We start from the raw sequence: 12,458 nt of genomic DNA on the forward strand, positions 1-12,458 counted from the left end.
TTCAGCTTCACCTGAAAATTTAGTGAAGGCCAGGCTATTTCAACAGAAGTGCACCAGCTCTAAGCCTCTGCATTCTTGGGTAGCCATTTCAGTTACATTACAGGCATTTAGCAGCTCTTATCCAGAGCGACTTACACAATTATTTTGCATAGCATTTACATTGCATCCATTTATATCAAACGGGAATCAAACTTGTGACCTTTAGGTTACAAGACCAGTTCTTTACCCGTTATACTACACTGCCACCCCAGTTGTCTTAAATGTGGACGATTGTGAGTACTAACTACCAGAGGGCTCATCATTCTGTACTGGCTGTAATGTAAAATATGTTATCATATGGGATTCTGCTGATGCATTGCAGCTATTAAGCAGTAAAAAAAATTGGCAAAAATAATTTATATATTTGGGTCAGGTGTTTGCACTGTATATGAAACACTGATGGTGGTCCTGTGACTAAAATGTTTGTCTGGAACTTCAGTACTTCATATTTTTCTGAGCATTGTGTTTAAAAAGAGGAGTTTTTGTGAATACATTTTTAGGCAGTACCTGTTTTTTTCCTGTTAGCTAGTGGGTTTCCTGCTCCCTGCATGGTTTGCCTGGTCCATGCCTTGTTATGTAGGTCTGTGTTGGAAACATGGCAGTGTTTAATGGACGCTCCCGTGACCTGCACTCCTCTCTTTGTTTTCCCATCTGTCACAGACAGCCACCTCCCCCCCCCCCCCCCCCCCACTTTCAAATAAAGAGTTTGGTTTCATTATTTCTGAAGCTGACCTTTCTCCTGAGCGACACTCTTTTTTCCCCTTCAGATCACAAAAAAAAAGCAAGTCATTATTTTGTTCCTGAAGCTGAATAATTAATAGTCTTTTCAGTCCAGGTCTTGTGAGAACAAAGCCAGCTCCTTGGAGTCCTTCTCAGGGGCTGCCTGGTAATTGGATGCAGAGGCGGCAGTGCTGTATGACACCTGAGCAAGTCTGCCAAGCCAAACCCCATTCTGCAAAACTTCATGCTCTTACATAGATTTGCAGTTGTGCACTATAGCTTACCTTAAGGTGTCTTGCCTACAAGTTTTTTTTCTGTGCTGTGATTGGCTGGTTACGCTTGTGCACTGGACCTGTGAAGAGCGTGTGGATTTGGGGTGTGTCTATGGGTAGGTTCGCAGTGCTGTTATAAATTGTGCCAAAGACGCCATCAACTGAAACAGTGTGAGAATCTTTTTTTTTTAATTTTAGACTCACTGAAGAATTGCCTGTTGGTTTGGAAGGCATGTGATTCCATCATCTCTCTGTAGGGATTTAGGCTCCTGGAAACTCCCCAACCATCTTGTAATCTCTTAGGTTACTGTCCTAATTGATGCTTTTCCACATGAGGTCATTCCCTTGCAAGTGAGATTTTTACACTTGGGAGATTGCATAAGATTACATAGTCCGTACTGTAGATTACAACACATTTATTTTTTAAATGAGCTTTCACTGCTTGTCCTAGTTTTGTCTATATTAAGAGGATGTATAAATCTTTAGCATGTATTAAATATTCATGAAAGGATCTTTTGCCAGGAGGCCAGAATGGTTCTGCTTATTATCAATTTGAACCCATTCTCGCAGACGGGGAAAAATGTAGTTAACATGGGCAGGCCAGGTCGAGTGTTTTTGCATGTTGTGTGTACATGTCACACACGTTTAGTATTGCGCTATAGCGATGACACAAACCTTTGCCTGTGCCAGCTGGTGCTAAGAAACATTGATTTGTTTCAACTCTACAAGTGACAAATGAGTCACCTTCATTTTTCATCATACACAACCTCCCAGGGGCAGTATTAATTAAAGTGGTCACTAACTGTGAGTTAGAAAATCCTTACTGGCCAGAAAGGAATTCAATGCACATGACTAATGCCCTTCTAAAACTGCTCTGAGCAGTGGTTGTGTTGTGTATGTGGCCACATTTTTCAGCTTGATACATGCTTTTTTTCCAATCCACTGCAGACTAGTGCGAGTTCTCTGTCCAGTTTTTTTTTTTTACATTGAATACCAGGGCATTTGCTGTGGTCTAAGAACACCTGCTTAGCTTGCATTTAGGTATCATAACTAGCTGACTGGTTATGTTGCAGTTTATACTTCAGATACACACTTGCGCTGACTGGATAAGGGCGCCATGTTGTTTGATGAGTTGAGTGTGTTTTATTTTTTCGCTCTGCGGCATTTGTCATCCACAGTGTAATTTTGTTAGGCTTTCTTAGTCGCCTTGGGCATCCGCCAGCGAAATGAATCATATCCAAAAACAGGAAGACGGCAGCATCAGGAATTCCATGGGTGCTGAGAGGTGCGGGTGCACGCTGGCGCAGCCTTCTCTTCTGAACATCCTCGCTCTCTGGGGCATCCTGCCTCTCGGCTATTTTCAGACTCCTTTCAGTAGGCGGATCCGCCGGAGCCCAAATAAACGTCAGTATTTTTGGCGGTTTGCGCGGTCTGTTGATAAGTGTGTTTTTCCCAGCGGGGGCCTGCCTGGCTGGGCATCGCTGAGAGAGGAGTCCAGCTCCTGCAGTCTCTCACATCCGCTGTGTCCTGGGCTGCCCCCAGAAGCACCTGAGGGATATCTGTCTGGCCATCAGCGCCGAGCACCTGCTGCATTATGGGCCGTGTACCCCCTGGTGACCAGGCCCTGAGAATGAAGGCTCTCTGCAGTGCAAGCCGTCCAGCTTCCTTAGGGTGACCTCTCTGTCCTGACGATTCCCAGAATAAAGATGTTCGCTGTTGGCTTTTTGTGCTGTTATATATTATATTTCATATTCCCCTCAAGTTCCCTCTGTCCTGTTTATTATTTAACCCGGCCTTTAATGTTTGATTGTTCAATTTAATGTCTCTTTTAATTCCTGTTCGTATTTGATGTAATAATTTCCGCTGGGTCACCTTTATTGCTGATGGTGTGCACAGGGTGACTGGTTATTACAGGTTGTGATTTGCTATTGATTTCCTTTTTCATTTCTTGAAGATTATAGTGCCTCATTTCGCTGTCTGCCGTCCTGTCTTGTCTTCGCCCTCACCTGACTCTCTGTATAACTGCCGTTTTGTTCATGGATCCTGTTTAAAAATCGAATGGCACCCAAAATAAATGTGTCCTGACTTCCTCTCAGGAAAGCTCAATAGGTTTTCTGCAGCTGCTGTTATTTTAAGATGTGTGTTCATTGGGGATTCATTATCACATGTTTATCATATATGCATTATATGCATATCTCCTCTCTCACATAATTCTTCCCTTTTGTCTCTCCTTCCTCCAGTGACTCATGCAGGGGCACGGCGAGGGTGAATGGTGCCCCCGGTATTTTTGTGCGGTGATGCAGTGTGGCTGTTGCCTTGGTGACCGCAGGTGCCCAGGTGGCGCGGTGCGGTCTTGTCTGGGTGGCGCGTCTCGTCGCACGGCTCCCTCGTCCCCGTGGAGGACAGGACGCCCTGCGGCACGCCTTCCCATCATCCTCTGAGCCTAACTGAATTAGCAGTGACAGTTCTCCCTACCACTTGACTCACTGAGGCTTCCCGCAGTGTTCCGTCACATCGTAGGTCTGACCAGGGGATTGGGAGTCCCGCTTAGGGCTGAGTTATATTTATTTTATGAGCAGACTGCCTTATCCCTGGGCACTTTGATTGCTCACATTACTGTTGCTTATTCATTTAATAGCTGTCCAGCTTAATGCTTACAGAAGCCCTTCAGTATAAGGGCTTGGATCAGGTGTGCAAATTGAGTGCCCCCATCTGGGAAGATGGGCTCCAAAAATGTACCGTCCCTCTGCTGTCCACAGTCCAGGGCTGGGCAGAGGTGCGGGAGAAGGGTGCCGAAGGCCACCCGCGCAATCTGTGGGGGCCAGCTGGCTCTCGTTCCGCCTGGCCAGGCTAGTGGGACGGGACGGTGAGCTACGGCGTAGCCATGACGACCCTCACTGCCTGACTGGCTGACCTTCGGTACAGTACTACATCACACGGCCTGCCTGTTATGAGTAATGGCCATATGTCCTGACCCATGGAAGGTCAGCTGCTCAGTCAGTCGACCCAAAGGGATGGATTGTGGGTAATGGCCCTGTGACAGACATCCTGTTTGGTGGTGTACGTGTTCATCATAAACACTTTGTGCCACTGAAATCAAGGCTTTCCTGCGTACCGTCTACTGCCAGTCTTTTAATATGTTTATTACTACTAAAGCATGTAATATTCAGAGTGATATTCTGTTTTATATTACAGTCTTTGCGCAGTATATTAATTACCCGAGTGGGCTGGTGTTTTTTGCCTTTAAGGGAATGAAACGTCATATGGAATCTTTTGAACCCTGTGCGCAGCGGTGACTCATTGTGTTGCCCTTAAGATGCAGAACGTTTGAGCCGTAATGGATTCTCCTTTTGTCTTTTCCTCTGCACCGCCGCGCCGTTTGATTCATATTTAAAAGACAGATTGGGGGGGAAGCGTTCGCTGATCCGACTTGAAAGGGGGCGCCGCGCTTTGCAAATGTGACGGCTGAAATCTTCATTTCCCCGCGCTCCTGGGGGACGGCCTCATGCAGATGAGGCGCTGTTATTTATGGCGCCCCTGAGGTGCGGCGGGATTTCGGCTGAGCTCAGAGAGAATCCCTCCACGCTTGCCGCTGATGGGATTATAGTGGCGGTCCGCGGCGGTGGCTTCTGTCGGCAGGGCCCGGCTCTAGTTTGAAGCACGATGTGGCTGTCCTGGCGTCAGTTTAAGTGACAGGCTGAACTCCGGGGGGGGCATTACTCAGACCGCCTGAAGAGACAGATTCACTGTTGGAATTTGATCTGATTGCGGATCATCCTCCTTGTATTATAATGTCACGTTATGCGCTCTTATTGAAAGAGCAGTCGGTCGTTGTTGGATATCTATATACATAATGTACTGTCGGGTAAATGTGTGAAAAATATAGGCGGTCTTTTCATTTTCTTTTTTTTGGTGTATAAGCCCTTCTCTCAGTGTGGTGAAGTATACCTACCCCAACTGGTGCATAAAATGGAAACAGAAGACAATGCTGGTAAAGATGAAGTGGACCATCTTATTGCAGCTAAATGGAGACGAGCCAGCTTGTTTCCCCTGACCTGCTGCTTCTGCTTGGTGCCGCGGGGCTCTTCATGTCAGGCGTATATAACTTTGGCTTCTGAGCAGCTGTAAAGAGGCATCCATGTGGAGAACTGGAAGGTGTTTGGGGTTGATAAATGTGCTGCAGAAGAGCCTGTAGCCATTTTAGAGCCTACAGGCCACACAGTACTGCAAAAATCTGTGACTATTGTACACCCTACGAGCAAGTACTGCAGGAGAGCTAACACTGCTTTCATGTCATATGGGAGTTACTGAAATTGCCACACCTTCTGACTGGGAAAACCCATTTATATCAACCTCTGAGCTGCAATTCCAAAAATAATCATAGGCAATATGGGAACTTCCTGACGGCTTTGATATCTTCGACCTTGCGGTAAAAAAAACACAGAAATGTGTGAATGCAGCAAGAAACATGGCTTCCATGACTAACTTAACAACAGTTCCAGTTAAGAGAAATCATAGTTAGGGGCCGAGCACCAATGGTGTGAAAGCATTGTAATTGTTGGAAATTTTCACTGTTACTACAGTTTCTGCCGTGGGAGTCTGTGGCTGCCCTTAGAACTACTTGGTGGATTTTTGTGACATTTTGCACATTGAGTCACCATATTGGATTTTCAACCATTTTGAATTTATTGGAGAACAATTTTGTATTTTGAGTATTACATCTAACAGTTGGAGGAGAGATTTCTCTCTCTCTGACACCAGTTGATTGCCCCTAAAGTGCCTCACAGTAATTAACAGAAGCCTAAGAGAAATCCTGTTTTTTACCTCATCATATTAATTGTTATTTGAGGGAAATTAATGATGACATTACGCTGCAAAAACATTATGGCAGATTTTTTAAGATAGAAGATAACAGTCATCAATCACACTTATTTTTCATCTATTCACATTGCTAATCACATACTTCAAAATCTCCAGTTAATAGAACCTACGGATAAGCATGCACAGAATAATACTGAGTGATTAGAAACTGGCAGGCAGTTTATCCCTGCAACACATTGAGTACTTTGTTAGCATTTTCATTAGTGGATTAGTGAATTGTTTTCAACTTTATGTTTATTGCACATTTGTTTCAGTGATGAAATGATGAAATTCAATCGGTGAAGTGATGAAGAGGAGAAATGAAAACAGTAGAAAGAGAGGGGTCTTGTGTTGCAGCTATTTGTGCTGCCAGTGTAATGGTTGGTTAGATTGTGAGGAGCAGCCCCAGCCACTGCGTCACAGTGGAGCTAAATTAAACAGCGAAATGTCCCTTTTTCCACAGCGCAATTTTTCGCGCCGAAGACCGCAAGACACCCGATGTCATGCCCGAGGACGCGTCTTCCGGAGTGACGTAGAAACGGACTCAGATTCCGCTAATTCCGCTGCGCTTTCCCCGCAGAGAGCGGAGAGCGGCATGTTTTCCGCGATTTTGCTTTGTGCTTTCTGTGCCATGGCCGTGAGCCCGGGTCGAGGTGAAGTAAACAGACGCAGGAACGAGGCAGAGAGCGCGGTCCCCGCGGCGATCCTCTGGGAGAAACAGCGCTCGTCCCGCTGCTTCAGGCCTTCGCTAAAACCTTCGTGATGAGCATGTTTGCGGGAAGCCAAAAAAGGCACAGTGGTATTTTTAACTTTTGCATTGTCCCACGGTAAAGTTCTATCTTAGTACAGAAACAGACGTCATCTGCGAGGCTAAAGTTCTTTAATGCCCAGATCAGGAATTCACAAATTACACTGCACAAATGTAAACAAAAGTGTAAACCTTCAACAGGACTGCATCGAATGAATATCCAATTGTAAACTCAAATTTAGACCTTTAGTCAGTCTAGCTCCAATGTGCCGATAATAGGCATTTGAAGTGTTGCGTTTTCAGTTAACTTCAGTGGCATTCCACTTGCCCCCAACTGTGTGCCCATATTCCCATCAGTGTTGCCAGATTTGAAAACTGTAAACCCACTAAATCAGAGATTTACATCCTTTTTTCAAAACAAAAAAAAATACTGTAGCACAATTAGATACATATAACTCACATAAGTTATACTTAATTTCTCCTAATGAACGTGAACTTGCTTATTATGCAGGATTGGTGACAGAAAACACTTGCACGCATGCTTGCTTGCACACAAAAAGAAAGATAAGTTTCAGAATCATAGGAACATAGGCTGCCCATTTTTAGCCCATTAAAAGTTCTCAAACGGTGTAGCCTAAAGCAAAGACACGACAGTCAACACCTAGTCTTTGCTTTCAGTAATAGGCCGTCATCTTTTTCGTGCACAGTATAATGCAATAAAAAACACTGCAGTCTATAGAGTAAAGTCTAGAGATAGCCACCAACTTGATGACAAATGCACCTAGTAATTGACAGGCTTCAGGTACAGTAACAACCAGGGAAAAGGCAGAGGCGGAACACACTGCACCTGCGCCAATGACTGTGAATGATTAGCTGAAAGAGGAAGAGTTTTAAAAACTGCAGAATATAACAAAAAATATCCCAAATTAAGCTGCCCAAAGCCATCTTTTTCCCACACAATGACATAAAAATAGCCCAGTTTGGTGGGAATCCACCCATTCTGGCAAAACTGATTCTTATCACCATGAATAACAAAAACCCAACCTCTTCCTCCCATCAGACCAGTTCATTCTACATTTCCTGTGCTGGGTAATATATGAATTTCCCTGCCCTTTCTCTCTCCCCCACTTGGACTCTCCTGTTTGAGAGTCAGAGTCACTCACCAGTAACATTTGAGTGAGATGCTTGGATATGTCCCGAGGGCTTAGTGGCACTGTTTGGCTGATATTTTCTAGAATGCCGGATTTATTTCTGTAGCATTTCAACGCCGGAAATGTCAGTTGATTCATTTGAAAGGGTCTCAGCCAGCCTGTTTCCGCACCAATGCACATGATTTGACGTGGTCTGTCCTGCATCACTGAGTGTACTGTATCTTTGTGCATAAAGTATTGCCAATTTGTCACCATTACTGGTATTTTTGAACGCTCTGTTTCACACTAATAGACAATAACAGGTCAGGGATCACATTTCTCTTTTTTTGGGGTTTCCTAGACATACACATATGGTGCAGTGAGGTCAGCTCCAGTGTGAAATGTGCAGATGCCCTTACTGTCTGGTTCTGTAGCGCTGCGTGCCGTAATTGTGTTTTCCACATTACCAGCTCACACTCTTTCCTCCCTTAAGACCTGGCCTGAATTATCAAAAGATGGCTGATCAAAGCGCCTGGATCTCATGCTGCTGTTAGAGCTTCCCTACTGTTAGCAGCGCATAAGCTGGGCAGAAGAACAATGGCCCTGGTCATACCGACCGCTCTTTTTATAGAGAGCTGCGGAAACCGATGGACGAATTTAAAACACTCGACTTGCTTGTTGAATGAGCTACACAACACTGTTTACTTGATGCCCTCAAAGCCCATCATCACCACATCCAAGCCCCCAGAATACATTCTGAGCTACAGAAAATGCCTCACGCTATCCTCTGGTAGGTTAAAAGCAGTGTGCTATTTCTTCAGTTTGTAAGCAGCATGAATGTATGAGCTAAACTCTCCCAATAAAACTACTAATTAGGTAAAATGCATAATTAATACAGCATATTTAAGAGTTTAAGTGAACTGAAAGCCAAGGCTATAAGCAGTTATTTTTTATGGATGTATGTGTGTTTTGTGTAGTGTGCATGATGTTTGTTGCCAAAATGAATTGCGATTCATTCATTTGAAACCTGTTAAGAAAAATTGATCAGAGTCTGAAATTAAACACTTCGTGAGACTTGTCGGTGTAGAATCAGTGAAATCTTTTATGCCGCGGAAGTTCAGCGAGGTAATTGAACTTCTGAAATGGAGATGTAGATGCCAAAGGCCTGTTATCAAATCAGAACTAATGTTTACAGCCATTTCCCGTCCTCTGACAGCTTTCTTCCCCTTTGTGTGAGCACTGATTCGTGTCGTACTGCCTCTCTGCCTGAATGTCGCGGCTGTTCTGTGAAGCGAGCTGTGTTAAATGAAATGTGATTGACTGGCCGAGTGTCATCATTATTCAGGGGTGGCTTGCATGTTCTCCGAAAATTAAACATCAGCAGAGCTCTAAACCGTAATTATCCTGTAACACGACCCCATGTGGGGCAGAATTATTCATCATCTCTGAGGAGAGCTTGATTCTGGCAGCCATGGGAAAACGCTAGTCCTCAGCCAATCAGACTCTTCTAACACACCACAGACAGCGGTGATTTTTCACTAAAATGCCCAGAGTGCAGTGCTACTGCCTGCTGTAACATTTACTGTTACACTGAGAGCACGGGTGCAGCTGGTCATCTCTGCTTTCAGGTTAAATTAAGCCTATGCTGTCTACAGCAGCACATCGAGAGCATTATTTCCTATGTACGCCTAAGATAATTACAGATTTGCCTTGTTATAATTTAATAGTTTTAAGTCATCAATTTGAGCATCTGTCATTATTGTGTATTTGTAAAAGATCTGTAATTTTATAATGTGTGCTGATAGGGGCGTGCAAGACACCTTTTATCTGAAAAGGGGTACCCAGTTGAAGTAGTTGGGGAGTGATTTTGACCAGCGGTGATGGAGTGGGGACTAAAGACGCAAACGCTTTGGCGGGAATCGGGTCACACCTGCTTCTGCACCCTGGGACAGGAGCTGACCTATCACCCGCTTGCCCTGCAGAGGAACGCCCGGAGAAAGCCCCTCTGTGCGCCGCCGTTCTGGGCGCCGCCGTCTCTCTCCTAATTACGCCTGAGATTCATGACGGTGACCCACAAAACAGAGCGCCGCCGCCGCCGACCTCCGCGGGGTCCCCCCCCTCCCCCCGGGCATCTCCGGCGCCCTGCTTCCTTCTCCACTCTGTCACGCGCCTCATTATCGCCGTGGCGTTTTGAGCCCGAGCTCCGGGGACGGGATCGGTGGGAGACGGCCTGATAACTTCCCCCCGAGTCCCACCTCAAACACGCATTAATCTTCCTCTCCGTCCCGCGCATGCTAAACCGCGCCGGCGCCGCTCGTTAGCGCCGTCAGGTGATTTTCAATCAGGCCGCATTAATCCCAGAAGCCATCCGGTCCCGCGCCCGCAGTCGTGAATCACTGTGAGTTCTGTCGCGCTCCACATCGATCACTGATGAGAGCTGAGGAAGCTGCAACACTGGTGTATGGTTATTTCTCTACTGCGTTTTGTTTATTGGAGAAAACCTAACACTCTTATTTTAGGCCACACCAAGCTTACTTGCTGCTGATCTACTAATGAGAGCTCATTAACACCCAAGGAGTGGTGAAATGGTCACGCTGGAAGTGGCTAATCTCAACTGTGCGTCAGCAGCCATTTGCCAGGAAACTCTCACACCAGCTCTGTCCTTCCCTACTGTTAACCCTTAACTGCACTACCTCATCAACACTCACACCAGCTCTGTCCTTCCCTACTGTTAACCCTTAACTGCACTACCAAATCAACTCTAACACCAGCTCTGTCCTTCCCTACTGTTAGCCCTTAACTCTGCTGCCTCTACATCGTCAGGCTGACATTTGTTTGCCTCACTAACAAATGTGTTTTCTGATTTGTGGCCATGGTGGCTGAAAGACTGTAAGGAATTGGTTGAAGAAATACTTTCACTTGTATATTTCTGTCAGCACTACAACTAATTTTTTTTCACAATGATCCAGGTGATGACTAACACGGTCGCTAGACTAAACACAGGAAACACAGTCTCCACCCCCACTGGCCCAGGTGGAGGTGCTGTGCACCTGCGTCTGACCGCTGCACTGTGTGCTCCTCTCCTGCAGGGGACGATGTGGACAGCTTGGAGCGAGCGCTGCACCAGTCGGTCTTCCTGTCGGCCGCACCCGCCGGGCCGGGCTGCGAGCTGACCCTGTGCTGGGAGCAGCACTGTAAGCTCCTGCCGGGCGTGGCACGGGAGACGGCCAGCCGCGTGGCGCACTGGACCGTGGAGGAGGTGAGTGAGGGAGGGAGGGGGGCGGCCCCTGCTTTCCTCTGGGGCCTTATCTGAATGGGTCCATTACCCTTGGAGACAGCAGCTGAATTTCGTTAGAAAAATATCTGTCACTCTACTGTCTGCACCAAGAATATCTGTGAGCCTCATCCAAGGATTCTGACTGTCATTTGGCTGCCTACCTGAGAGTAACTAGGAAAATCATCTAGATTCTGTGCAGGAAATGTATCTACTTTTCTGTTTGTACTGATACTATCCCACTGCAATGAGTAAGTCAGCTTTTGTCCGAGGTGGGACATAGAAACTGAAGCACCGGGGTGCTGCAGTCTGAAACAGGATTTTAGGGGTTAACATCATCAGAGGAAGAGAGCCGTCTGTCACCTGACAGTCAGGCCACACCTCAGTCTTTCAGGCCCTGGGAGAGAGAGCTTGCCGCCCGATGCTCGGTAAACAGTGCTGTGTTCGGGCCCTGGCCTTCCCTCCGTCTGGCTCTGTTATCTCCCCGTTGCTGTTGCACCGTTGGGAGGGAGGGAGTGAAGTGGAAATCCCGCTATCATCGGTGACCAGGTGTGCAGGGTGTTTACAGCAGACTCAAAGCAGCAGTGACTGTATTATAACGATGATGGCTATGGATATGATTGGTTGGTCAGATGGAGGTTTATTCTTCTTGCTGTTTTCATATTAATAATTGATACAGCTGTAAAGTAGTCTGAAGGGTACATCAGGCCCTATCCAGGATTTTATCAGTCATCATTATTCAATCATCTGCACATAAGTCCAACCTCCTTTATCCATAGTCTGTGTCAGCTCATCGTCAATGTGGGACTTTAGTTGTGTATTAAAAACTGAACACTATTTTTGTGCAAGTGTTAAAATGAGGAATAGCTATGGTTAACGGAAGATGAATGAAGTCGTTTTGAACACACTGATGCCAGATTACTTGCCTGATTAACTGAAGAAGCATACATCTATGAAGGCAGACTTATATCTGGACAGTCATAAATGGGAGGGCACTGCTATCAGTCTCAAACACTAGCTGCCATACTGATCCAAGCTTTACTGCTTTTCCAGGGTAGAGGTAGTGAAATACAGACCATTGCCAATTAGGATGAAGGTGGCTTTACCAAACAAAGCTGACAGATCCATCACAGACATCAAAAAGCGAACTTTCCCGCCCTTATAACTGACAAGGACAGACACGCAGGGAGCAAACAGACACCTTTGAGCTCCCAGTTTACTGAGCTCATAGCCCTGTAGTAGTGCCATCTCCCAGTTTACTGAGCTCATAGCCCTGTAGTAGTGCCATCTCCCAGTTTACTGAGCTCATAGCCCTGTAGTAGTGCCATCTCCCAGTTTACTGAGCTCATAGCCCTGTAGTAGTGCCATCTCCCAGTTTACTGAGCTCATAGCCCTGTAGTAGTGCCATCTCCCAG

At 46.0% G+C, this 12,458-nt stretch overlaps 1 protein-coding gene across 3 annotated transcripts in view; it reads left to right on the plus strand.

The window, feature by feature from the left end:
• LOC118233681 (lethal(3)malignant brain tumor-like protein 4) overlaps positions 1–12,458 on the plus strand; it is a 61,396-nt gene that overhangs the window by 41,093 nt on the left and 7,845 nt on the right. For all 3 annotated transcript variants that reach the window (XM_035429527.1, XM_035429526.1, XM_035429528.1), the window contains exon 18: positions 10,859–11,028. In XM_035429527.1, the coding sequence (XP_035285418.1) occupies positions 10,859–11,028 (170 nt within the window). The remainder of the gene's footprint in view (positions 1–10,858; positions 11,029–12,458) is intronic.

The sequence above is a fragment of the Anguilla anguilla genome, chromosome 8, assembly GCF_013347855.1.
Source record: "Anguilla anguilla isolate fAngAng1 chromosome 8, fAngAng1.pri, whole genome shotgun sequence".
Lineage (NCBI taxonomy): Eukaryota > Metazoa > Chordata > Actinopteri > Anguilliformes > Anguillidae > Anguilla > Anguilla anguilla.